This window comes from Saimiri boliviensis, chromosome 17 (genome assembly GCF_048565385.1).
Source record: "Saimiri boliviensis isolate mSaiBol1 chromosome 17, mSaiBol1.pri, whole genome shotgun sequence".
In the NCBI taxonomy this organism is placed as follows: domain Eukaryota; kingdom Metazoa; phylum Chordata; class Mammalia; order Primates; family Cebidae; genus Saimiri; species Saimiri boliviensis.
This window is the reverse complement of record NC_133465.1, coordinates 33,644,616-33,672,376: the sequence shown is the minus strand read 5'-3', so window position 1 is coordinate 33,672,376 and position 27,761 is coordinate 33,644,616. Positions and strand designations below refer to the sequence as shown.

The following is a 27,761-nucleotide window of genomic DNA, read 5'->3' as shown; positions in this document are numbered from 1 at the left end:
CATAAACATGATATATACTTGCATTATCTGTCCAATAAACATTCACAAATAGTTTTAAACTAAAAGAAATGGGACTCCTTAGAGAAAAATTAGAAAATAGAGGAAAGTAGAAAGTAAAAAAAAAAATTGTCCATTGTCCCAGCATCTAGAGAAAATCACTGTAAACATTTTGGTGTGTTTCCTTCTAATATGAGACCCCAAGTTCCTTCCCCTACCTCCCCACCATCATTTAGATTGTTGTTTTTCATTTTCTGTAAAACTAGGGAATGGGAACCTGTGGAGGAGGTGGCCTGCAGTCTGGCTGGTGAACAGGGTCAGTGGCTTTTTTTTTTTTTTTTCTTTTGAGACGGAATCTTGCTCTGTCGTCCAGGCTAGAGTGCAGTGGCATGATCTTGGCTCACTGCAACCTCTGTCTCCCAGGTTCAAACGATTCTCCTGCTTCAGCCTCCTGAGTAGTTGCGACTACAGGCATGTGCCGCCATGCCCGGCTAATTTTTGTATTTTTAGTAGAGACGGGGTTTCACATGTTGGCTAGGATGGTCTCAATCTCTTGACCTCGTGATCCTCCTGCCTCAGCCTACCAAAGTGCTGGGATTACAGGCGTGAGCCACTGCACCTGGCAGATCAGTGGCTTTTAAGTTTCATTCTGTGGAGCCTTCAGGAACTGCCTAGGGACAGGGATGTGCTGAAGTGAGGAAGGTGGGCTCTGGGCCCCCCAACCTGCTTCAGCCAGAGCCAATCCACTTTCATCTTTGCAAATTGGGCTCCTAAGGAAACTTTCATTGGATAAAAATTTCCCGTTTTAAAAAACATTTTAAAACCTTGAGAAGAGGGTCCGTCATTTTCCTAGCTTAATGCTGTTCCATGGGCACCTGCTACTGGCCATTGGTCCCCACACCTTCTGTGTGGTCACAGGTTCCCATTCATGAGCCCACATTCCTTTTGCTCCTGTGGTGAGGGCTGTGGGTTCCTTGGATAGTTTTTATTCTGCCGGTGTGTTCCCTCCTCAGATGCCCTAAGCCATTGGCATTCCCTTGAGCTTCTGGTACAGTGACCTTATCTATGCCACATGCTATGACACAGGATTAGGGAGCTGATTGGTTAGGAAGCTGGTTCCAAGGGAACCTATCAGAGCTTTAGGAGCCCCTCCCCTCCCCTCCCCTTTTCTTTCCTTGATGGAGTCTTGCTCTATCGCCCAGGCTGGAGTGCTGTGGCACAATCTGGACTCACTGTAACCTTTGCCTCCCAGGTTTAAGGATTCTCCTGCCTCAGCCTCCCAAGTAGCTAGGATTATAGGTGCCCATTACCATGCCTGGCGTAGAGGTGGGGTTTCACCATGTTGGCCAGGCTGACCTTGAATTCCTGAGCTCAAGTGATCCGCCCACCTTGGCCTCCCAAAATGTTGGGATTACAGGTGTGAGCCACCGCGCTGGGACCTACTGCTTCCTTTTGTAAGGGCCCTCAAAGCATTTATTAATTTGCCCCAGGACTTGCCTAGGAATTAACACCAAGCCCCCTAGTTGGAATCAACCACTTTGAAAAGCAAAGTGAGATAGCTGCTTGTAGTTTGTTAAGTTGCCCTTCCTTTCTCCAGAGCCTCTCAAAGTGACTACATCGTTGTGATTGTGGGTCCCCTTAAAGGTCCTAGTGCCTGATTCTGCTGGGTCTGGAGGCCAGCACTCACCAAGGGCACTCATCCTTGGACTCACAGACTCTCAGGCTGCCTGACTCTTACCAGGGAATGCAGGCAAACCCCTCCTTTTGCTATAGTTTGCAAAGCATGTCTGAGGTCACCCTCTGAATAGGGTGTTCGTTTCTCACCCGAGGACTTGATCCATGGCCTGTCTCCCCTGTATGTGTGTGTGTCCTTCTCTCCTCGTGTGTGTGTCATGTGGGTTCACCTGGGGAAGGGCTGTGGTCTGAGCCCCCCCATCCATGCTGCTGAATGAGGGAGATTCTAGTTCTTCCCAGATGTCATCTAGGTGTATGGATGGATCCCACATCACGGCAAAATAGCAAAGCTTTTGTCTGGGTGTTGTGGTGCACACCTGTAATCCCAGCACTTTGGGAGGCCAAGGCAGGCGGATCATGAGGTCAGGAGTTTCATCCTGGCCAACATGGTGAAACCCTGTCTCTACCAAAAATACAAAAATTAGCCGAGCATGGTGGTATGCGCCTGTAGTCCCAGCTACTTGGGAGACTGATGCAGGAGAATCACTTGAACCCAGGAAGCAGAGGTTGCAGTGAGCTGAAATTGCACCACTGCACTCTGGCCTGGCGACAGAGTGAGACTCCGTCTCAAAAAAAAAAAAAAAAAAAAAAAAAAAAAAGCAAAGCCTTTGACTCCCAGGCAGGGCCAGGGTGGACTTGATAGGATCCTTAGGGGATAGGTCCTAACAGTCTAAGCGGTTCCTGCTGTTCATAGTACACTCTCCTCACTCTTTCCTCCCTGCCAGGAGTCACCCTGAAGAGGCAGGGCTGAGATATGAAGGTATTAGTAAGAGCAAAGAGACCATCCGTTTCTTACTCCCCTCTTTCAGGACGGTGAAGAGTCCTGGTGGCCAGGGCTGGTTTATGAAAAAAAAAAAAAAAAAAAAAAAAAGTGTGTTTCCACCTATGTAGGAGCTTCCACTAGCTCACAGAGGATGAGATACTTTTGTAGCTACTTCTCAGGCTGTGCCATATGTTCTCAACCTGGGCCCAGCTCTGCTCGGTTGACTCCAGAGGTGAGTAAGGGGGGTGGGAGTGACTGCCAAGGATGGAGGGGGAAACTGAGTGTTTAGCTTTAGCCGGGGGCCCTCAGCATCTGCCCCTGTGGACCCCAGAGGTTGATAGCAAGAGAGATGGAGACAGCTACGCTCCCTGGCGGAGCCAGGGTGATGCTTTGCTTAGGGTGCTGAGCGTGTGGGTGATGACCTTGGCTTTTGTCTCAAGAGCAGTGTGCCGCATTGGTAATTAGAGGGGATGATCACGATTTGTACCTCTCCAAGGCTGTGATTAAGCAAAAATAGGCTCCATTCTTCAGGCATCAGGAGCAGCCATGGTGAGCGGGGTGGACCACCTATCCTGATGCAGGGCTAGCAGGGTACTGGAAGCCTGCACTGAGGGAGCTGTTGTAAAGCCTGTCACAGAACACTCTCACAGAAACAGCTGTGGGCTCACCCACCCCAAATCTGGGCACTGCAGGGACCCAGCCTGAATAGGGACATGCGCATGGAAATTAACAGAAAGTGGGAAGAAACAGGCAGCCACATGATGAGGTCCTGGGGTCCCCTGCATGTGGCTCTCTACCCCTGAGGACGCCCTGCCAGCTGCTCTTGTCACCAGAGGCCCTGGGGGAGCCTCTAGGGGTGTTATTATAAAGCCCAGGCCAGAGTCTTCTAGAGTCTCCAGAGGTTCTCACATACCAGTTCTCATGAGTACTTTCAAGAAATGTGCTTCTCAGTGGGTGATGCTTCCCTGAGCCTGATTTCTCCTGGGGGTTTAATGGCACAGAGATGTCTCACGGGCTGTGTGCAGCCTGGGATCTTCCAAAAGGTTTTCACAAAAATGCCACCCTAGGCTCTGAAAGCTGATAAACTCTATTCTCAAGGGTCCCACAGTCTGATGGGGAAATAGACAAATAAGCCAGGACCAGTGCAGCAGACTGTGGGATAACCATCTTTGCCTAGAAAGACGGCTTTCTAGAGGTGACAGCAATGGAGCAAGGTTTTGCAGGACAAGTAGGAGATTGCCAGTCTGGAAGGGGAGGAAGGGCTTACAGGCAGAGGCTCAGCATGAGCAAAGGCAAGGACAGAGTTATGTGAAAGAGTTATGTCTTGTGGGTGAGTCACAGCCAATGGCCTCAATTATTATGGTAGGAATGTCTGGCTTTTAGAAGAGCACAGACGGGTGGGTAAGGTACCAGGAAGGTGGCCTGTGGCTGCCCCTGCTTGTCTCCAGGGGCCTTTGCTAAGATGAAGACGGGAGATGTGCCTTTCCGTGGGGAAGCTCTGGTCCTGTTAGTCAACTCTCAAGGGGCCAGAATCTGAATCTGGCAGGCTAGATCTCCCTTCCTCCATCTCCCAGAGCAAAGCATTCCTGGCTTTTGTGCATGGAAAGGAAGCAAGGCTCTGTCCCCAAACAGTGTAGGAGGTGATACTCTTCCTTCCTGCTGGGGAGGAGTGAGGGATACTGAGGACAATGCTGCCCAGTCTCTGGCCTGTGGCTCCTGTGGCTCCTATCCCTGCTGAACCAGGAACAGCCTCAACGTCGGTGGTAGCCAGGATGCAGCAGTCGCCCACCAATTTGATGTCCAGGGCATCACAGGGGTCCCGAAGGAGCTGGCTCCACACAGATCAAAGCTGTAGGTGCTCCTTGGCCTTTGTAATCAGTGAGGGCGCAGGGTCCGGCCCCCACCTAACAGAAGGCATCGTGCCCAGGAGACAGCAGGACCCTCATGTCTTCCCTGCAATGTATTTATAGCTTTGCCATAGTAATTTGTGGCAATCACAGCATTTAATCCTGTAATCACACTGCAAACAGGCGCCCAGCCCAGCAAGGCTGAGGAGGCTGCCAGGGCTCAGGGAGGAACTTGGCACCAGGGCAGGCAAGTGTGGAGGCGGCAATGTCCCCATCAGCCCATCTCGTCAGCTGTGGTCCTGGCTCTGTGCCCTGGATGTCCCCTGGATAATGATAATAATAACAATAGCAGCTAAACCACATGACACTTCCTGTGTTCTACACCCTGTTCTAAGCCTTTTATGCCTGTGAACTCATCTCTCCTCGCCACCACCCCACTGGCTAGCTGCTGTATTATCCCCATATTCCAGATGAAGAAACTGAGACAGGTCATACAACTGATAAGAGCCAGGATTTGAGCCCAGGCATTCTGGATCGAGAGACTGTGGCTTTGACCACGCACCTCCCAGCCCTAGAGCCAACCTCAGCCCTACCGTCACTCCTGGTCCCTCTGGTCTCAGAGCCCGCCCAGAGCCACACACAGGGCTGCACACACCATGAAGCGTGGGCGCTTTGTCTTGGGGAAGCCACACTCAGACTCTTTCCCTCCTGGCGCTATTTCATGTGGTGGAAATGGAAAGGGCTCTGGCAGCGGCATACCTGGGCATACCTTTAAGGTGCATGGGGCAAGTGACATAGGTTGTTTGAGCCTTGGTTTGCTCTTCTGTAAAATGGGGCTACTAACAAGATCATTCAGACTCAGAGAGTAATTGTGGGGACTGGACAGGATGAACCATGTAACACACATAGAGCCCAAGACATAATAAGTGCTTAATAAAGCTGAGTCGTTACTGTTGTGTTGTCATCCTGTCCTGAGGGGAGGGCCTGGGTCTCTTCTAGCCAAGCCTAGGGCAAGGTCTTTTTTTTTTTTTTTTTTTTGAAACAGTCATACTTGAAGTTCTGGGGTACATGTGCAGAACATGCAGGTTTGTTTCGTATACACGTGCCATGATGGTTTGCTGCATTAATCACCCCGTCATCTACATTAGGTATTTCTCCTAATGTTATCCCTTCCCAATCCCCCCACCCCCTGCTATCCCTCCCCTAGCCTCCACCCCCATCCCCCACCAGGCCCCGGTGTGTGATGTTCCCCTCCCTGCATCCGTGTGTTCTCATTGTTCAACTCCCACTTATGAATGAGAACATGCAGTGTTTGGTTTTCTGTTCTTGCGTCACTTTGCTGAGAATGATGGTTTCCAGCTTCATCCATGTCCCTGCAAAGGACAGGAACTCATCCTTTTTTATGGCTGCATAGTATTCCATGATACACGGGTGCCACATTTTCTTTATCCAGTCTATCACTGATGGGCATTTGGGTTGGTTCCAAGTCTTTGCTAATTGTGAACAGTGCCTCAATAAACATATGTGTGCATGTAGAATGATTTATACTCCTTTGGGTATATACCCAGTAATGGGATTGCTGGATCAAATGGTATTTCTATTTCTAGATCCTTGAGGAATCGCCACATTGTCTTCCACAATGGATGAACTAATTTACACTCCCACCAACAGTGTTAAAGCATTCCTATTTCTCCACATCCTCTCCAGCATCTGTTGTCTTCTTATTTTGTAATGATTGCCATTCTAACTGGCGTGAGATGGTATCTCAATGTAGTTTTGATTTGCATTTCTCTAGTGACCAGTAATTATAAGCTTTTTTTTTTTCATATGTTTGTTGGCTGCATAAATATCTTCTTTTAAGAAGTGTCTGTTCATATCCTTTGCCAACTTTTTGATGAGGTTGTTTGTTTTTTTCTTGTAAATTTGTCTATGTTCTTTGTAGATTCTGGATATTAGCCCTTTGTCAGATGGGTAGATTGAAAAAATTTCTTCCCATTCTGTTGGTTGCTGGTTCACTCTAAGGATAGTTTCTTTTGCTGTGCAGAAGCTCTTTAATTTAATTAGATCCCATTTATATATTTTGGCTTTTATTGCTGTTGCTTTTGATGTTTTAGTCATGAAGTCCTTGCCTATGCATATGTCCTGAATGGCATACGGCAAGGTCTTTGATAAGTTAGGAATTAGGCAGGGGAGCCTCACCAGTGGGAAGAACACGAGGAAGTGCTGGGCAGAGCCGGGCCCCAGGACAAGTTTTTCTTCCTCCTCCATCATTTCCGAAACGATTTCCTGTCTATGTGGGCAGCAGCTCCGAGCTCATAAAGCAGTTGCCCTTTGACCGGGATTGTGTCTGTGAGGACAGAATATTTCAGAAATGCTCTTCACTGCTCAGAAAAGCTGCTCATTTGCAGTTCTCTGTAGAGATCCCCTCCCCTGGGGCCAGTCATGGTGAGGGGAAGTTGGCAGGGTGCCTAGGGTTGCCCTCAAAGCCCCTGGAAGGAGCCTCCCCAGATGTGACTCCTAGAGGGGAGCAGCAGGCTCTGGTGGTGGTGGCGGGGGGGAGGTGGTTGTGAAGAAGGCAAGGGCCAGCCTCATCTAGAACCTTTAACCTTAAGAGATGAGCCAGTTTCTCCTCACTGAAGACAAACAGGTGGTTCAGCTTGGGTGTAGGTTTTAGCCACACACAAGAGATAGTATCCATCTCATGGGGGAGGAAGGAGAGGAGCTGAAGGCAGCCTGATGGCAGGAGGGGGTCCTCAGAGTGGCAGGAAGCATTTGGGTGGGGGCTCTGGGGTGGCTGTTGGGTGCCTTTGAAGTTTCTCCACCCAGGAGTCCAACCAGTGTCATGATATTCAGGAGCGCAGGCATTAGATCAGGGGTTGACAAACATTTCTGGAAAGGGCCAGATAATAAATATTCTCAGCTTTGTGAGCTGTGAGCTGTCTGCTGCAACTACTCTGCTACTGTGGCACAAAGGCTACCTGCCATAGACGGTATGTAAATGAATGAACCTGGGTGTGTTCCAATAAAACTTTATTTACGAAAATGGGCAGTGGGGCAGATTTGGTCCATGGCTGTGGCTTACTGAATTCTTTGTTAGGGAAATGAGAGCTCAGGGAGGGCTGGGAGCCGATAAGGGCTTCTTGAAGGGGGAGATGTTGATCCCAGCCTGCTCAGAGGAGCAAGGAGAGATTTCTGCCAAAGGCCAGCTTTACCCCAAAGCTCATGGGTGGTGCCAAGAATGTTTTAAATGCTGACCTTACCTCTCTGGGAGTCTACCTTCCCTGGAAAGTGGTCCCATAATTCAAGTCTGTATTATCTCTCTGATAACTTCAAACAGATTTTTGGTTTTTTTGAGGTGGAGTCTCGCTCTTGTTGCCCAGGCTGGAGTGTAGTCGTGTGATCTCGGCTCACTGCAGCCTCCGCCTCCCAAGTTCAAGCAATTCTCCTGTCTCAGCCTCCCAAATAGCTGGGGTTGCAGGGGTGTACCACCATGCCCGGCTAATTTTTTTGTATTTTTAGTAGAGACGGGGTTTCACTATGTTGGCCAGGATGGTCTTGATCTCCTGACCTCGTGATCCACCTACCTCGGCCTCCCAAAGTGCTGGAATTACAGGTGTGAGCCACTGCGCCTGGCCAGATTTTTTTTTTTAAAGGATTTATCTAGCTGAATTAGGGTTCTCTGGAGAAACAGAACTGAAAAGTATACACACAGATGTATCAAAAGAGATTTATTATGAGGGACTGGCTTTTGTGATGATGGAGGCTGAGACGTTCCCTGATCTACTGCCTGGAGGTTGGGAGGCCCAGGAAAGCCTCTGGTGTAGTCCCAGCCCGAGCCCAAGGGCCTGAGAACCTGGGGAGACGAGGGCATGAATCCCAGTTCAAGTCCTAAGGCTAGAGAACCAGGAGTGCTGACTGTGAGAGCAGGAGACGGAGGTCTGGACTTGAGAAGAGTGAGTCCTTCCTGCCTGCATCATTTTGTTCTGTTCAGGCCTTCTACGGACCGCATGGTACTCACCCCTGCTGTGAGGGCCAGTCTCCTTCACTCACCGCTTCAAATGCCAATCTCTTCCGGAAACACGTCACCAATATCCCCAGATAACATGTTTTACCAGCTACCTGGGTGTCTCTCAGCCCAGTCAAGAGTTGGTGCATAAAATGTGCCTTTACACCAGCTCTTCTAGTTGTCCTCAGCGGGAGGCTTGGCTCAAATCACCGTCCATAACTGGAAGTGGAAGTCCTCAGTAGGTTCTCACACTTGCTGCTGATCCAGTTGAAGAAACACAAGCTAGTTCCTACTGAGGTGAAGAAACGCGGGCTAGTTCCTTTTGAGGAAGCCTCTCCTTTCAGGAGCACCATCCAGGACGGCCCTACTCTGCTGGCCTCCCTTTCCTTGTGAGGAGAAAGGGTTTCATGTCACGTTGGTTTCCGAGGTGGGGCCTGGTTGGGGTGACTCTCCCTAGCTCCAGACTGTAACTAACCTGAGCTCATCTATGATGTAAGCCAAGGCCTCACCTTTAGGGCCAGCTGGGCCCAGGGAGTGTCTGGTCGCTTTGGGGAAGCCTGGACACGCTGAGCTCTCCTCTTTCTCTCTGCAGGAGAACTGTACCGGGTTTCCTTGAGAAGACAGAGGTTCCCCACCCAGGGAAGCATTGAGATCCATGAAGACAGTGAGGTGGGCTGGGTTTTGGGGTATGTCTGGGGCCATCTCAGAGGCCAGGATTTTAGGAAGAGCCCTTGGATAACAGGCGGCCTCATTTTCTTCCAGCTCTTCATCTGACTGGCTGTGTGACCCTGGGCTGGTTCCTGTCCTTCTCTGGGCTTTGGGTTCCCATATGAACAGGAAGGGTCTCTTGAGACTCCTTCCTGCTCTGACATGACTCCTGGCAGCCTGTGCCCTTTCCTCACTCTGAATGTACCAGAGGTTCTATCACATAGCTGGGCATAGTAGTGCTGAGACTGCCACTCAAATTGGAGCTGAGACAGGCTGGATATAGTGCCTACTTCTCTGGCCTCAGTCTCCCTGTGTGTGTGTGTGTGTGTGTGTGTGTGTGTTTGTGTGTGTGTGTGTGTGTGTGTGTGTGTGTGTGTGTGTCTGTCCCTGTGTGCCTCCCCCAACCCCAGCTGCCTCTCTTTCTCTATACCAACCGACGTGGCTCTCAGGAAGGCTGCCCGCAGCGCTCCTGCAAGACGCACGTCCTCCTGCTGGTGCTGCATGGGGGCAACGTCCTGGACACTGGTGCCGGGGACCCGTCCTGCAAGGCAGCCGACATCCACACCTTCAGCTCCGTGCTGGAGAAGGTCACACGAGCCCACTTCCCTGCTGCCCTGGGCCACATCCTCATCAAGTTCGTCCCCTGTCCTGCTATCTGCTCTGAGGCTTTCTCACTCGTCTCTCAGTGAGTCCATTTCTGCTTGGTTGGGGCTGGATGGGGTTGGTGGGGGAACTAAGTAGAGGGGCTGCCCCTGCAACATGGACCCTGTGGGCAGGTGGGTACCTGCAAGCCCTCTCTGGGATGTCAGATCCTGACAAAACACAAGCATCCCTGGTGGAAGGGGCTGGGAATTGTCCTCTGCCTGGGCCTGGGTGTGCTGGGGTCCCCATGAAAGCTCAAGTCATTTCCTGTGGTGTTCAACAAGCCTGATCTATTTGGCCCAGATCAGGACACTGAGTGTTGAGAGGTTGGCCAGTTTTCCCCATGGTGGCCCAGCCAATGGAGACAGGAGTCACACTCGGCCACACAATTGCAACCAAGTAGGAATTTGAAAAACACGAACGTTGTTTCTCCTTTGCTCTCACACCGTAGCAGTCAACACAGAAGATTTCTGGGGCCACATGGGAGGGGCTGTTTCCGTACACACCAAGCAATCAGTTCTGCCGTGGACACCAGCTAGGTGCCCTCCAATTCAATCCCGCCACTGTCTACCTGGAGATAGCATTAGATCCCACGGGGCGAGAGCTTGGTCCCACGAACTGCCCCAAACTTCTGACACCGAGAGCATGCCCCAGTTTGTTTTACCTGTGCTTCTGACGGCCTGGCTTCAAGTTGGGGTTCTCACAACCCTGTCACTGGGTTCAATTAATTGCTAGATCGGCTCACAGAACTCAGGAAAACGCCTAATCATATTGATTGGTTTATGATAAAGGAGGCAGATAAAGGGATGCATAGGGCGAGGTATGGGGGAAGGGGCGGAGCTTCCCTACGTGTGCCGCCCTTGAGGAACCTCCACGTGTTCAGATCGCCGGAAGCTCTCCTGGCTTTTCGGCCCTTTAATGGAGGTGGCATTGGCTAGGCATGACTGACAACAAAGAAATGTGGTTGGACAACAAGGGTCTCAGATTCAGCCCGGGTAGGGAACCCAGCAGGGCCTGTCTGCTCAGGTTCTTCCTGGCCTCTCTGCAGCATTCCCTCCTCCTGGGTATGGAGCAGGAATCCTTCTGAAATGAAGGTCTCATGACCTAAATCAGACAAGGGAGATCAGATAATTTCTTTACAGCCAGCTGCAAGACAGAAAGGTGGGGGAGAGTTCCTCCCTGGGGAGAGAATAAAAGAAGGGCAGGAGAATGTCAGAGGTCAGAGAGAGAGAGATAGAGAGAGACAGACAGAGAGATTGATTCTGTTTTCCAAGGCCTGCTCCTGAGGCCTAAAGTGCTCCAATATTATAATAAGGGATATGGGAGCCAGGAACTGTGGACAAACCTGTCTATCTATCTATCTATCCATCCATCTATCTATCTATCCATCCATCCATCCATCCATCTATCCCTCCATCCACCTCCTATCACTCTATCCATCTATTATATATCCATCCATCCTGTCACCCTATTCATCCATCCATATCCATCTGTCTATCTATCTATCCATCCATCCAATTTATCTGTCTATCCCTCCATCTATCCCCTATCACTCTAGCCATCTGCTATCTATCTATCTAATCTATCTATCCATCCATCCATCCCCTATCACCCTATTCATCCATCCATTATCTATCTATCCATCCCTTATCACTCTATCCATTCAACCATCTATCTATCCTATTTGTCTATCCATCCATCCATCCCCATCACTCTATCCATCCATCCATCCATCCATCCATCCATCTACAGTCTATCTACCTACCTACCTACTTACCTACCTACCTACTTACCTACCTACCTCATAGTATCTCAGTGCTGTGCTGGAGGAGGAACAGGGCATTGTGGGCTCTCTGAGAAAGGCCAGAGAGGACTTCCTGGAGGAATGACTTTTGGGGGTACATATCTTGGTTAAGTTTGTGGCCCCCTCCTGGGTTTGCATCCTGGCTACGTGACTGGGGGAAGTTGTTTCACCTCTCCTTGTCTCAGTTTCCTAATCTATGCAATGAAAGTAACCAGAGTAAATAACCTCTCAGGGTTGTTGTGAAGATTCTGTGTGCTAATATGTGTGAAGCACTCAACGGTGTCCAGAACGTAGAAAGCACATGGGGATGCTAACCTTGGGGATGCCAGCTTTGGGGGCGCCATCTGTGGGGATCTAGTCATGGGGATACTAGCCTGAGGGATTCTAGCTGTGGGAATACCGGCCTTGGGGATGCTGGCTGTGGGGATCCAGCCATGGGGATGCTACCCTCAGGGAGACTAGCCATGGGGATGCCAGCCATGGAGATGCTAACCGTGGGGATGCCAGCCTCGGTGATGCTAGCCGTGACTCACATCATCTTCCTCCTGGCTGGAAGAGGGGCTCTCTCTGCAGGTGGAGAGTGGGCTGGGGAAGAGACTTCCAATTCCCAGTAGGGAGCCCAGCTGGTGGGGAGAAAGGAAGAAGGATGGTGTGCACAGGAGGGCTAGTTGAGCGCAGTGCAGCTTGCTCAGTGCTGATGCTGGCACATCCACTGTGGGCCCTGGTACCTGTGGGGAACAAACTGAGTGACCAGGGGACCTCCAGGGTATGGGGCCTCTGGGAGATCCACCCACTGTTCCAGGCCCCGAGGGCTGCAGTGCTCCCCTCCTGCCTGTCCTGTCAAACTAGCTAAAGGTGTGTGCCTGGGACCGGGTGGATACCTGGATTCTCAGCAGTCACATGTGCAGAAAATGACCCAAATGCCTGCGGGGGCAAATCCTATAGGCATTTGGCAGATCACTGGGGCTGGCAGCTGGCAGCTGGCAGCTGGGAACTTTCAGTTAGGAGCAGAAGGGAGGCCACTGCACCTCTGTTCTGCCTCTCCCCCTCACAGGACCCCACCAGGGACTTGAGGCTGCCGCAGAGCCCAGCTGTCAGGCAGGGCCCTCATACCCTGGGGCTCTGGGGCTGGGGAGGGTGGGAAGAGGTCCCCAGTAGGATGCCAGGTCTGTGGGGTAGACCACACTCCTGATTCCCCAGGAGAATGGGAGTCAGTGTTCTCAGCCAGATGAGGTTCTGAGGAGCACTCAGTGCGGGGAAGGCTCAAGTCCCCCATCTTGGAGCTTCCAGTTTATCAGAAGAGAGCATGGCCAACCCCTTTCCCTTTCCTGGGGCTTCCTTTTCCCCCTCTGGATTCAGGGAAAGTCAGAGACTCTGATTTATCTGTGTTCCTTGGACACTGACAGGAATTGCAGGCAGATCTCCATCCGAGTTGGAAGGAAGGAAGGAGATGAGGTCCATAGTTCTGCAGCCTGGCTAATGGCCCAAATCCCTGGTGTGATTCTTGTGAAACTGTGAGATGTCCACACCTTACCCCAACAGTGGCTGATTCAGGAGGGAGGTGCCCTGGAATCTGCATCTCCAACACCTGCTCACTGCTGAGCTGGCGGCACAGCGCGTTCCCCTGTCACTCTGACAGTCCAGGACTTCACTCAGCTAGTTCATCATCCATCTCAGGAACCCCCTACCTGCCCCCAGGACGTCTGACCTTCAGAGCTGGGTCACCCCTATCTCCAGGAAGATGGATGGCTGGGCCATTCATGGGACCAGCAGGAGGGAGCTTACTTCTCCCCCAGGCAGCTCCTCGCCAGGGCCATTCATCACCCTGTAATCACGACTGGGAGGGAGCTCTTTCTCAGCTAATTAAAATCTCTCCGGCTGCAATCGAGGCCTGCTTCCTCTAATTTGTGTTCTTTGGAGATGAGGAATGGCTGACAGGGCCAGCCTTGTATACTACGAGGACTCTGCCACCTGCTGAGAGTGCCTGGGCTCTGTCACCTGCCCCGGAGTCTGTGGAGTCCCAGTGGGGTCTGCACTGGGCTCCGTTAGCCTGAGCTTGGGCTAAGGGGGAAGGGCAGGCTCTGGGCAGGCGTGGAGAGTTCCCAGCCTCCCTCTGTGGTCTTTCCTGACCAGCCAGGTCCCACAGTGCATCTGGGCCAGAAGCCCCAGGGAACAGAAGCAGAGGTGGGGACAGGCAGGGGCAGGTTGCTCAGAGGCACTGGTCTCAGGTGCGTCTGAGCTGCCCAGAGAGGGAGGGATTTCCTAGTGGGAAGGTAGGGAGTTGAGGGCACCAGTGCAAAGTCTGGACAATCTGCTAGCTGGACACTCTTGGGCAGGCTCTCAGCCTCCTCTGGGGTCCCAGAACTTTCTGCGAAGCCGATAAAAGCTCCGATCTTCTCCCAGTGACACAATGAAGACATCCTGTCTGCAGCCATGTGCCCAGCTCCAAGCTATAGACAAAATGTGGACCCCATGCCTGGCATGGCCTCTCTCCTCCTTTCTCAGCTTCTCCAAAGCCTTTCTTGAGGTCTAGTTCAAGCCCCACCTCTTCCAGGAAGTCTGTCATGATGATATGTTCCCACTTGTTCCATACTAGCTGGCTCCTCAGCTGACTTTTTCCTCTATGACTGGGGTGTCCTTTGGGGCCATGCATAAGAGGACAAGAGAGCTCTGCAGTCACAGGGACCCCAGGGCCCACACCCATGGCCAGCACAGGAAAGACACACAGGGAGTCAGTGTAGGCTTGAATCCTCTTCCATCTACCCGCTATGCCTGTGCTTTGTGTCACCAGGCTCCTGCCTGGGTCCTCCTGAAGGGTCCTCAGCCCCAAACCTGCCAACCTGCCCAATCCTGGCTGGGCTCACCTTGGGCCCCCTGTCTGCAGCCTGAACCCCTACAGCCACGATGAGGGCTGCCTGAGCAGCAGCCAGGACCACGTCCCTCTGGCCGCCCTTCCCCTGTTGGCCATCTCCTCCCCGCAGTACCAGGATGCCGTCACCACCGTCATCGAGCGAGCCAACCAGGTGTACAGAGAGTTCCTCAAGTCCTCCGATGGGATTGGCTTCAGTGGGCAGGTAGGACAGCCCGCCCTTCCCTCCTCTCCCCTCCCCTGTTCCGGCCCCTGCCTGGGTAAGGCTGGACTCTACTGAAAGGACCAAGGCCAGGCTGTTCTAGAATCAGCATCTGAGCTCAGAGGCGGCTTTGGAGAGCTCTGGGTTTGCCCTCATTTTACAGATAGAAAAACTGAGGAGGGCAGCAGTCTGAGTGCTGATTCTGAGCCCATGCTGCTCTCTAGCTGAGGTCTGACCCCTGATAGTAACCTACTCCCTCTCCTTGAGCTGACCTGGGCCAGCGTCAGCCCTGATCCCCCGGTTTGAGCACTGCTTCCCAATTGAGCTCTCTCAATGGTTCCCAAGGACGAGTTTCTCATTCTCCTGAGGGGAGGCAGAAGCGCTCTGGCCGGCTGTGGGTGTACAGGGTCAGCCGTGGGCAGGCCCGCAGTCCCAGCTGCGTCTCTTCCAGGTGTGTCTCATCGGGGACTGTGTGGGCGGCCTCCTGGCCTTCGATGCCATCTGCTACAGTGCGGGGCCCTCCGGGGACAGCCCTGCCAGCAGCAGCCGGAAAGGGAGCATCAGCAGCACCCAGGTGCGGCTGGGGTCCAGGACTGCGGGCGGGGCACACCCGTGGGATCAGGGCCTCCCCTTGGGGAGGGAGTACTGGTTCTCCACATTGGCACCATGACATCCAGGTTACAAAGAAATATATCATAATCTGGCCAGGCGCAGTGGCTCAGGCCTGTAATCCCAGCACGTTGGGAGGCCGAGGTGGTTGGATCACTTGAGGTCAGGAGTTTGAGGCCATCCTGGACAACATAGTGAAACCCCGTCTCTACTAAAAATACAAAAATCAGCCAGGTGTGGTGGTGGGCGCTTATAATTGCAGCTACTCAGGAGGCTGAGGCAGGAGAATCCCTTGAACCCAGGAGGCAGAGGTTGCAGTGAGCCGAGATCACGCCATTGCACACCAGCCTGGGCGATGGAGCAAGACTCTGTTTCAAAAAAAAAAAAAAAAAAAGAAGTGTACCGTAATTCTACCAGAGTAGCAGGGGATTATTACGACAGGTGTGGAAACTGAGGCCTGGAGAGGGCTGAGTTGGATTTGGCTCCTTCGACAACCGTCCAGCGTGCCAGCTGGAATGTCAATTTCTGTGGGTGTAGGAGAGAGCCTGCCGTTATTGTGATGTGGCTTCCTTGTGTCTTTTGGAAGAAGTGTGGTCCCTCCCATCTTAGGCTGAAAGGGCTGATTTGCGCTTGTGGGAGGAAACAGAGCCCAGAGTATCCTGTGACAACAGTCTTCTGTTCTCCTGTCCCCTGCTCGGTCCCAAAGGACACCCCAATTGTGGTAGAGGAGGATTGCAGCCTGGCCAGCAGCAAGCGTCTCAGCAAGAGCAACATTGATGTCTCCAGCGGGTTGGAAGATGAGGAGCCTAAGAGGCCGCTGCCGCGGAAACAGAGTGACTCTTCCACCTATGATTGTGAGACCATCACCCAGCACCACGCCTTCCTCTCAAGGTAGCCCTTCCCTGTCCCCTTCTGGCTTTCTGTCAATGCACCCAGGAACAAGAAGACCTTGGCTCAGAGTCAACTGGGAGGGCAGTCACATGTCCCAGGCACTTCCATGGGGGCCCATATATAAGCATTGAAATGCTGGGGCCAAGGCCACTTGCCATCAGCCCTGTACCGAGACTCTGTTATTTGCTCCCTGTCCCTGCTCTGCTCTGACTTGCAGAGAGACTGGTAACAGTAGTCTTTTTCTGAACCTCAGCTTTTCTTCTGCAAGAAGGTAATGGTGCCCAGCCTACCTCACTGGATGGTTTAAAGAACCTGGTGGAGGCTGGGCGCCATGGCTCACGCCTGTAATCCCAGCACTTTGGGAGGCCGAGGTGGGCCAACCACGAGGTCAGGAGTTTGAGGCCAGTCTGGCCAATATGGTGAAACCTTGTCTCTACTAAGGATATAAAAATTAGCCAGGCATGGTGGCGGGTACCAGTAATCCCAGCTATGCGGGAGGCTGAGGCAGGAGAATTGCTTGAACCTGGGTGGTGGAGGTTGCAATGAGCTGAGATTGTGCCATTGCACTCCAGCCTGGGTGACAGAGCGAGACTCCATCTCAAAAAAAAAAAAAAAAAAGAAGCTGGTGGAATAACTGCTGTGACTGTGGTTTGTGAGTCACCCAGGTGTGTGTTGTTATCATTTCTCTCAGGGAGAGAGAGGGCCAAGTAGGTCAGGAAATTTCTAGGGGTCACGCAGCCAGTGATGGAATAGCTGGGATCATCATTCTGGTTTTCCTATCCCTAGTTCAGTGCTTTCTGATACAACACACTTGTTTGAGGGCCAGGCAGGTCCCTCTACAGAACTGTCTACCCTTTAACTTTCTAGAATAGGCATGTTAATCAACATGGGCAAAATACGTTACCTGCACAGTCGTTCAACTTACAGTTACTGAACTTGGACCCAAGTTAGAGGGAATGTCTCTTTTTCCTCTGCTCCTCCGCTCTTTTCTTCCTTTCTTTCTCCTTCCTCCTTACCCAAGGGATAAGTATCATGAGATCATTCCAACATTTGGAAAATACATCATCTCACCACCCAGAGGGAGCTACTGTTAACATTGAAACTATTTCCTTCTACATGCTTTAAGATAGTTTTATAGCCGGGCACAGTAGCTCATGCCTGTAATCTCAGCACTTTGGGAGGCTGAGGTGGGTGGATCACGAGGTCAGGAGTTCGAGACCAGCCTGGCCAACGTAGTGAAACTCCATCACTACTAAAAATACAAAAATTAGCTGGGCGTGGTGGCAGGTGCCTGTAATCCCAGCTACTCAGGAGGCTGAGGCAAGGGAATCACTTGAACCCAGGAGGCGGAAGTTGCAGTGAGCGGAGATCACGCCATTGCACTCCAGCCGGGGCAACAAGAGCGAAACTCTGTCTCAAAAAAAAAAAAAAGGAACCCTTCATATTGTGATCTTTTCCTGATACAGTTAAAAATACTTGATAAATGTTCTTAATGGCAATATAATATTGAGTGAATGGATGTTTATTTAATCCCTGTAATTAGGTATTTTGGCAGTTTCCAATTCCTTACCACTATGAGTAGCTCTGCAGTGAACATCTTTGCACATAAACATTAACATGTATATTAGGATGATTGTATTTGGAAGGATTCCTGGAGGGGGAATTACTAGGTCAAAGTCTCTGCACATTTACATCTCTGAATGTTTAAAGCCCCGCTGACTGATCCTTTAGAAAAGCAGCTGCCTTCTAGGGAGGCTTGCAAGATGAAAAATCTCAACCTTTCTGGTTCATCCTTGAAAATTCCTTTAGGGGAGCCCCAAATTTGGAGAGTGATGGAAGTTGGAGGCTTTCGGTAGCTGGTCTGACACAGCCAGCTTCCCCCTCTGGTGTAGGGACAGATGGTGGTTTCTTTGGCAATTAAGTAGTTGGCGTGTGTCTAGGGACCATGCTGTACGTGAAATATGTATTGTTAAACATCAGAGTCGTTGCCTCACTGGGAGATGCTCACACTGCGAGAGGCAGGCGGGGGCGTGGGGACCGAGGATTCAGCTTTGCAGACTCGCTCACTCCTGAGGGTGGGGCTCTCGTCCACACCATTCCAATCGCTGTTTCTTTTTGCTTTGAGTAATAGCAAAAATAAATTTATTGATTACTTACAATGTTCAGAGACCCTTCTCAGTGCTGCTTTATTATTATTATTATACTTTAAGTTCTGGGATACAAGTGCAGAATGTGCAGGTTTGTTGCGTAGTTGTACCCATGCCATGGTGGTATGCTGCATCCATCACCCTGTCATCTGCATTAGGCATTTTTAATAATACTATCCCTCCCCAACCCCCCACCCCCTCTATCCCTCCCCTAGTCCCCCGCCCCTGCAACAGGCCCCAGTGTGTGATGCTCCCCTCCCTGTGTCCATGAGTTCTCATTGTTTAACATCCACTTATGAGTGAAAACATACAGTGGTTTTCTGTTCTTAGTTTGTTGAGAATGATGGTTTCCAGCTTTATCCATGTCCCTGCAAAGGACATGAACTCATCCTTTTTTATGGCTGCATAGTATTCCATGGTATATGTGTGCCACATTTTCTTTATCCAGTCTATCACTGATGGGCATTTGGGTTGGTTCCAAGTCTTTGCTATCATAAAAGTGCCACAATGAACATACATGTGCATGTACCTTTATAATAGAATGATTTTATAATCCTTTGGATATATACCCAGCAATGGGATTGCTGGGTCAAATGGTATTTCTATTTCTAGATCCTTGAGGAATCACCACAGTGTCTTCCAGAATGGTCGAACTAATTTACACTGCCACCAACAGTGTAAAAGCATTCCCCAAGAGATCTTTCTAAAGTTTGTTCTCCTCTAACTCAAGTATTTTAGTTGCCTTGCATTCACTTAATTGACAGATACATCACATGGTCCCACTGTCAGGTTTTTACTTTAAGCTGTAGCTAATGCTGGCTGGAAGGTTAGGGAGGTGGCCCGGGTGTCCTTCTGATTCTTGGCGCCCTATTCTGGGTCTGTAGCTGAACATGACTTGGACTCTTCCTGGGGCAGTGGGCACCTGGGTTGGAAATGTTTGGAATTCTGTGTGTCTCACGTTTTTCTCCTTAAGCCCTGCTTCATCTGCAGGCTGGGGCTGGCAGTGGGGAGATCAAGCTGTTTGCATCTGTGTCTGCGGGTTGCCTGGAACAGGAGTTAATGATGAAAGCTCAGACCCCTGCAGAACTGACGTTAGCCAGCTGGATATTGGGCAGGCTGGACTTGTCTGGTACACAGTGTAGGAATCCTCCGCGCGGCCATCATAAAGCCAGTGTGACGAGGCAGGCCTGCCTGTGTGTAGAATGCTCAGATGCCCCCAAGGGCTCAGCCTGCTTTTGTAAGTAACATTTTATTGGATCCCAGCCACGCGTATTTAAGTGCTGTCCATGGCTGCTTTTATGCTGCAGTGGCAGAGTTAACTAGATGCAGTGGAGACCACATGGTCCATGAAGTCTGAAATATTTACTCTCTGGCCCTTTGCAGAAAAGGTTCGTTGACTTTTTTTTTTGTTGTTTTTTTGAGACAGAGTCTTGCTGTGTTGCTCAGGCTAGAGTGCAGTGGTGCGATCTCGGCTCACTGCAACCTCTGCCTCCTGGGTTCAAGCTATTCTCCTGCCTCAGCCTGTAGCTGGGATTACAGGCATGCCACCACGCCCAGCTAATTTTTTTGTATTTTTAGTAGAGAGGGGGTTTCACCATGTTGGTCAGGCTGCTCTTGAACTCCTGACCTTGTGATCCACCCACCTTGGCCTCCCAAAATACTAGGATTACAGGCGTGAGCCACCGCGCCCAGCCCATTGACTACTTTTCTAGCCAAATATCGGCCAGGCCTTGGTGGCCAGTGCTGACTGCAGGTGGTGTGCAGCTGGTGGACTGGACTCAGTCCCGTCCCAGAGGTGGAGGGTGGGGCACTTGGTGCTCAGAGTTCAGGCTGCGCCGCTGAGTGAACACGCCTGCATTCTCAGTCTTTCCCTAACCTGCCCTGCCCTGTGTCCCCCTCCCTTGCAGCATCCACTCCAGCGTGCTAAAGGATGAGTCTGAGACCCCGGCGGCCGGGGGGCTGCAGCTCCCCGAGGTCAGCCTGGGCCGCTTTGACTTCGATGTGTCCGACTTCTTCCTCTTCGGCTCGCCGCTGGGCCTGGTCCTGGCCATGCGGAGGACGGTGCTGCCTGGGCTGGACGGTAGGGAGGGTGGGCAGGGACCTGAGATGCCTGTGTGCCACTATGGCCACCCACTGTGTCAGGGCCTCAGAATGAGGGCAGTGGAGTCGGGGATGGGGGCAGGGAGGGTCACAGAGTTGGGATAGGTGGAAAGAGAGGAGAGAGGGTGGGGCAGAGGGGGGAGAGAGGAGCAGCTTCCCTCCCGACATGGGGCGAAGGTAAGGTAGCTTCGGATGGATTTCACTGTCCCCATCAAGTGCCCCTGGCTGCTTTTCTGGTGGTCATGCCCTTTGGGGAACAGAAGCTATAACATTCACCCTCTTGCCTCCCACTGTCTCCTTCTTCTGTGCTGAGGCAGACACTGCAGCCAGGTTGGTCACCGGCCACCCCTGCATATCCCCAAGCCCTCCCCCACCTCAAGTGCCTTTGCTCATGCAATACCTGCAAACTTTTTTTTTTTTTTTTTTAATCTTTTTGAGACAGAGTCTTGCTCTGTTGCCCAGGCTAGAGTACAGTGGCGCAGTAGAGATCTTCACTCACTGCGACCTCTGCCTCTGGGGTTCAAGTGATTCTCCTGCCTTAACTCCCCTGAATAGCTGGGATTACAGGCACCCACCACAATATCCGGCTAATTTTTATATTTTTTGTAGAGATGGGGTTTCACCATTCTGGTCTCAAACTCCTGACCTCAAGTGATCCATCTACCTCAGCCTCTGAAAGCGCTGGGATTATAGGCATGAGCCGCCATGCCTGGCTAGTACCTGCAACCTTGAACACCTTTTCATGTTCCTCTAAAATGCACACACCAGGTGACTGGCACCAGCAGGCATAGGGTCGGGGATGGTAGCAGTGATTCCAAGGTCGGAAGCACACACACCGTCTGATACCGCAGGGCATCTTGGGTATCCACAGATCCATGCTTTTAGCCAAAGCTTACTGACGAGCTGCAGTATGGAACAGATCAAGTGGGCAGGGCTCTGGTAGAAATGGAGGCAAGGAGGCAGAACCCCATGGCTGCCCTCAATGTCACAAACAAACCCTAGGGCTCCCTGGATGCTGGAGGGTCCCAGTCCCTGTTCTAGAAGGACAGGGAGGCCCACGGAGGAGGTGGAGGCCTCAGTGGAGACACCTGCTGGTCAGCAACAGAAGTGTTCCACCTGCTCTGGCAAACCGGGAACTCTCTCTGGCCGCAGGCCTGGGAACTGAGTGTGTATAGCCCCGAGGCCTGCGGAAGGGGCAGCTGACCTGCCTGAAGGAACCTGGGCTGGTTTCCTATGTCAGGTAGTAACTAAGTGAAAGTTGGAAGAATTTAAAGGAGTTGCCCCATGGAAATGGTGCAGGAAGATCCCACAAGGAGAAGGGATGGTTTGAGCAAGGGCTCAGAGAAAGAAAGGAAAGCTGCAAGCCCGAGGGGGGAAGGGCAGGTGAACATGGAGGCTGCAGTGCTGGGGCTAACCGGTGGGGCCGATTGGCAAGGCCTTGAATGACAAACTGAAGGTAATGGCTTTGTTCCCATGGGGAGCAGGGAGCCCTGGGATGTTCTTGAAAGGCAAGTAGGCTGCTCCAAGCTGCACTCCAGGGAGCCTCCTAGGGCTCAGGTGCTGGAAAGGGGCTTCCTTCTGTGTCTTCACCCCAGGCTTCCAGATGCGCCCTGCCTGCAGCCAGGTCTACAGCTTCTTCCACTGCGCAGACCCCTCTGCCTCTCGGCTGGAGCCGCTGCTGGAGCCCAAGTTCCACCTGGTGCCCCCTGTCAGTGTGCCCCGCTACCAGAGGTTCCCACTGGGCGATGGCCAGTCCCTCCTCCTCGGTAGGTTCTTGCAGGCAGGAGAGTGTGTGCTGAGCTGGAGGTGGGGTCCCAGCCCTGTGGCACCCAACACTGGTCTCTCTGGTCCAGGCCCTCCAAGCACTCAGTGAGTAGGGTGACTCCCCTGAACAGGGGCCCTGAGAACAGGATAGCCAACTCCTCCGTCCTCAGAGTGGCCTACCTGTGCCAAGCACATGCTCCGTCTGAAGCATGTTGGGGCTCAGAGACCCAGGCTCTGTCCCCCAACGGGCTCCCAGACACACTCCTGTGGTCAGGGCTGGCGTAACATCAGACCTGATGGCAGGTCCAGGGATCCATGCTCCGAGCTATTTGCAAGTACCCAGCTTGGACTCTGTAGGGGTAGGGCAGAGAGTGTGCCATTCTGGTGGGCTCCATGGGAGAGATGGCCTTTGATTAGGGTCCAGACAGAGGAGGTGCATTTGGACAGGTAGAGAAGAGCTAGAGGACAAGGAGTGAGATCTTCTAGGGGGAGAGAACAGCAAGAGTGAGGGCAGGTGGTTTGGCAACAGGCCAGTGGTCTCCAGGGTCAAGTGGGGTGATCTGGGCATGGACCGACTGTCGTCGATGGGAGGCCTGTAACGGACAGTCAGAGACTTGGAAATCAGAGCCTTGGCTCCATGCCTGCCTTGAGGAGATTTAGCCTAAGCCTGCTCAGAGCTATATGTCTGGGATGAAGGAGCTGTGGATGGGGCTCATTCAGGATTAAAAACCATCCCTTCCTCACCCCTAATTCAGTGGAGCCTTTGTTTCCAAATCCCTGCCTGCCTGGAGCTTCAGCAGGTAGGCTGGGCTGGAAACCTCCCTCCCCATGGGGCCCTCTTAGGTCAGGGGATTCCTCTCCCTCCCACGAGGCTATCCTAGCTCCCAGGCTGGAGTCCTCTTCCCTTTCAGAGGCGGCCTCAACCCTTTGTAGTGCAGGGAAGGACTTGGATCAGAGAGGACAAGGTTATGAGTCACCCCTGGGGCCTCAGCTGGTGCTTTTGGGGCAGCGTCCCAGAGGCTTCCTCTGCAGCTTCACTGCGTTAACTCAGAGCTGCAAGGAGGTAAATGCAGCAATGTGCTATGGCAACGGGGTCCCTTGAGGCCTGGGGGGCTGGTGGGGTGGGCACAGTGAGAGGGGCAGGTGCCTGCTGGGCTGGCAAGTGAGCAGTGCCAGGGCTGGCTCCTTCCAGTGCGCAACCTCCCACCCAGCATAGGGCTGGCACCGAGTGGGCCGCCCTGCTGGAGACACATGACTCAGCCTGACCTTGAAATTCCCCCTCCAGCTGATGCCCTGCACACCCACAGCCCCCTCTTCCTCGAGGGCAGCTCCCGGGACAGCCCACCTCTTCTGGACACCCCTGCCTCGCCCCCTCAGGCCTCAAGGTTCCAGCGCCCAGGACGAAGGATAAGCGAGGGCAGCTCCCACAGCGAGAGCTCAGAGTCCTCGGACAGCATGGCACCCGTGGGTGCCTCCCGCAGTGAGTGAGGTCCTTTTGGGGCCCTGCCTGGATTCGGGGGAGGGGAACCTTCCTTTGGGTGGTTACTGGGTCACTACTAGAGCTGCTGAGGGCAGGCCCTAGGGTGTGGAGAGGGTGGAGGACGTCCTGGGGGCTGCTTCTGCCTTTAGAGAGCTGAGGTCTGCTGGTGGAGACCTGGACAGTGGGCCAAATCCTCACTCAGGCCCCAGTCTGAGCTCTGACCTCAGAGGAACCTGGACTTCTGACCCGGACAGGGCCCTGAACGGACCCTGGCTCATTTCAGAGCTCTGACCTTGAAGAGAGCACAGACCCCTGGCCCCTGACTGGGACTGAGCTTTGACCTCAAACAGAGCCCTGATCTCTGACCCTGGACAGTGCCCTGACCTCTGACCCTGGACAGAGCCCTGACCTCTGACCCTGGACAGGGCTCTGACCTCTGACCATAAAGGAAGTCCTGAACCCTCCAGACACAGACTCAGCCCCGACTTCAGACAGAGCCCACTGGGAACTGCCATGAGCGACAGCGCTGGGTGAGACTGTGGACGTGTCTGTGGCTCTGGCCCTCCTTCCTGGGCACGGGCTTGGAGTGCACATCTTAGGGGATGGCCGGTGGGTTTTGAGAAGGAGAGAGGAAGAGCAGCACATTTCCCAGGCTTCCTTCAGGCCAGGGGGCTCCAGCCCAAACCTGGGCCCTGCGTGATGCTCTGCCACCAGTCTGTGCAATGGAGACCCCATGCCCCTCTGGTTGAGGCGCGGGCGGGCCACACATCCTCACCTTCCTCTCTGACCCACAGTCACAGCCAAGTGGTGGGGAACCAAGAGGATTGACTATGCCCTGTACTGCCCTGATGTCCTCACGGCCTTCCCCACCGTGGCCCTGCCCCACCTCTTCCACGCCAGCTACTGGGAGTCCACGGACGTGGTCGCCTTCATCCTGAGACAGGTACCGCTGCCGTCATTGTGGGCCTGCCCACAGGACCCGAGGGGGTGCTGCCCTTCTCTGTCTGGAGAGGAGGCTGTTCTTGCGCACAGTGTGCAGGGGTGACGGTGTGTGGGCTTAGACCTCTGTGAGCGCTGCTGCAAGGGATAGCAGGGACGTGGTGGTCCCTAGAGAGGCATGAGGAGTCCGAGAGTATTTTTTAAGATGGGCGTATTATGCATATTTGGGTGCTAAGGAGAGTGGTCTAGCAGAGGCAGTGTAGTCAGCACTGTGGGATGGAAAGGGGAGCATCACTGGAGCAGCATCCTCAAGAAGCACGGAGGGGCTGGGATCAGTACTCATGCCAGTCTTAAGGAAGGGCCACCTGTTGGGCTGGGCGTGGTGGCTCACGACTGTATTCCCAGCACTTTGGGAGGCTGAGGCAGGTGGATCACCTGAGGCTGGGAGTTCAAGACCAGCTTGACCAACATGGAGAAATCCTGTCTCTACTAAAAATACAAAATTATCTGGGCATGGCGGTGCATGCCTGTAATCCCAGCTACTCGGGAGGCTGAGGCAGGAGAATTGCTTGAACCTGGGAGGCAGAGGTTGCAGTGAGCGGAGATTGTGCCATTGCACCCTAGCCTGAGCAACAAGAGCGAAACTCCGTTTCAAAAAAAAAAAAAATAAAAGGAAGGGCCACCTGTTGTCACAGGGAAGGCACAGAGTGGGGACAGATACAGTTGGCTGCCAGGTTTGTGCCCAGGGGGCAGAGACTTCTCTCAGGAAGGGAGCCAACTGGGAGACTACTCTGGCCTCAGCTTCCAGGACAGGATTGCAGGGACATGGGTCCTGGGGTCTGCAGCCTCCTGACGGTTCCAGGCTGTGAGGTTGGGGGGTGGCAGGGCCCAGCTGGCCACAAGCTGGTGGGCGCTGATACCCTGGGAGGGAGGGAGGGAGGCAGAGGAGCCAGAAGGCCTGACCAGGGCGCCCTGCTTGGCTCTCGGCCAGGTGATGCGCTACGAGAGCGTGAACGTCAAGGAGAGTGCCCGCTTGGACCCCGCGGCACTGAGCCCTGCCAGCCCCCGAGAGAAGTGGCTTCGTAAGCGGACCCAGGTCAAGCTGAGGGTGCGTGCATTGCTGGGGTCACATACAGCTGGGACTGTGTCCTCCGGGAGGTGGGGATGGGCTGGGGGCTGGGGCATCTGCATGGCAGGTCAGCACTTCGATTTGCCCTCAGCGCTTGACACCCGAACAGGCTGCTGGGACTCACACTCAGGTGAGGCCCAGGCACTGCGGCTGCAAAGTTGTGTGAGTTACTTCTCCATGGCCTGGTTCCACAGTAGCCCTGAGGGCAGAGGTCCAAGACACTAGGGTTGGCGAGGAGATACCAGTTATAGCAATCGCCATATGCTAGACTGCCGTGGATGTGGACTTGAATCAGAGAGTCCTGGCGCTTAGCCTCACTTACCGTAGAATATGGCCTGGTATGATATTTGATAGAGGGAGGCACAGATTAAGACAAAGATGGAAAGAAGGATTGTCAGGGCAAATCATTCAGGCCTTCTCTGAAGAGGCTCCTCTGTGGGGTATTGAAGGATGAATAGAAGTTTGAGGTGCATATATTTATTGATTCACTCAGCAAATGACCATCAGTGCCTACTCTGTCTCAGTCATTCTGCTAGGGAGTGGGGTATAGGGTTGTACAGACACAGCCATTGCTATGGTAGGCACCTCCAGTCTGGTGACAAGACGAGACATGGACCCCAAGAACAGTCCTAAAAGGTAGAAGGAGATCAGTCTTTCATGAATCAACTTTTTTTTGGTAAACATATTTATCGAGATCGAATCCACATATCCTATAATTTACCTATTTAAATGGTACAACTCAGTGGATTTTAGTATATTCACAGATGTGTGCAACCATTACCACAGGCTGTTTTAGAACATTTTCATTACCTCCAAAAAGGTCTCTACCCTTTAGCTGACACTCCCTCACTTGCCCTGAGCAATCAGGAACTGACTCTGTTCCTGCAGACCTGCCTATTCTGGACATTTCATTTCAATGAAATGATGTAATATGTGACCATCTGTGTCTGGCTTCTTTCACTTAGCATACTGTCTTCAAGGTTCATCCACGTGGTCGCTGTTTCGGAAATTCCTTTCTGAGGCTGAATAATATTCCATTGTATGGAGATGCGACGTTTTGCTTATCCATTGGCAACCTGATGAACATTTGGTCTGTTTTCACCTCTTAGCTACTCTGAATAATGCTGCCATGAGCATTCGTATACGTTTTTATGTTTTTCATTTCTCATATCTTTTCATTTCTCTCGGGTATATGCCTAGAAGTGCTATTGCTAGATCAAATGGGAACTCTATGTTTAATCGTATAGGGAACTGCCAGCCTGTTTTCCACAGTGACTGTACCATGTTACAGTCCTACTAGCAATGTATGAGGATTCTGATTTCTCTACATCTTCAGCAACCCCTGTGATTATCTCTCTGTCTGATTCCAGTCGTCCTGGTGGGTGTGACAGGGTATATCATTGTGGTTTTGATTGCATTTCCCTAATGACTAGTGATGCGGCGTCTTTTCAGGGGCTTATATTCATGAACCAGCTGTTCCCTCCCCCAGACGGTCCACCTGGAGGGAAGCCTGTGTCCCCTACTTGGCTGAGTGTCTCCAGGGCAGGGCCCACAACCTGTTTATCTCAGGGACCTGTGCAAATGAGGTGTCTGTAGATATCTGTTGGATTGAATTAAAATGTGTGGGAACCGAAAGGAGGCCAAGAACATATCTTTGAGGAGTCCAAGGAGTGCTTCAGGCAGATGATCCTGAATAGTGAATGGGCTGGAATGAGGGGGAAGAGGGCCGGGATGGCACCTAGAGCCAGTGTGGGGGTGGGGCGGTGGTGTGAGCAAAGGCCTGGAGGCTGCTGCAGAGCCTGGCAGAAAGCACCAGAAGATGTGGATGGGGAGCAGCGGGAGACAAGCCTGAAGAGGTGTTCAGGCAAGGCTTGGAGGGTTGAGCTCAGGGTCTGGACTCCACCCAGAGGGCACTGGGGAGCCAGGGAGGATGTTAATAAATCTGTGCTTTATTTATTTATTTATTTATTTATTTTGAGACGTAGTTTTGCTCAGGCTGGAATGCAGTGGCATGATTTTGGCTCACTGCAACCTCTGTGTCCTGGCTTCAAGTGATTCTCTGGCCTCGGCCTCCCCATTAGCTGGGACTACAGGCACATGCCACCATGCCTGGCTAATTTTTTGTATTTT

The 27,761-nt window shown here is 52.5% G+C and overlaps 1 protein-coding gene across 2 annotated transcripts in view; it reads left to right on the top strand.

The window, feature by feature from the left end:
* PITPNM3 (PITPNM family member 3) overlaps positions 1-27,761 on the top strand; it is a 109,469-nt gene that overhangs the window by 67,690 nt on the left and 14,018 nt on the right. For both annotated transcript variants that reach the window (XM_039475865.2, XM_074388528.1), the window contains 10 exons: positions 8,940-9,016; positions 9,505-9,740; positions 14,386-14,575; positions 15,024-15,146; positions 15,888-16,072; positions 20,127-20,299; positions 21,915-22,085; positions 23,369-23,563; positions 24,358-24,506; positions 25,494-25,610. In XM_039475865.2, coding sequence (XP_039331799.2) covers positions 8,940-9,016; positions 9,505-9,740; positions 14,386-14,575; positions 15,024-15,146; positions 15,888-16,072; positions 20,127-20,299; positions 21,915-22,085; positions 23,369-23,563; positions 24,358-24,506; positions 25,494-25,610 — 1,616 coding nt within the window. The remainder of the gene's footprint in view (positions 1-8,939; positions 9,017-9,504; positions 9,741-14,385; positions 14,576-15,023; positions 15,147-15,887; positions 16,073-20,126; positions 20,300-21,914; positions 22,086-23,368; positions 23,564-24,357; positions 24,507-25,493; positions 25,611-27,761) is intronic.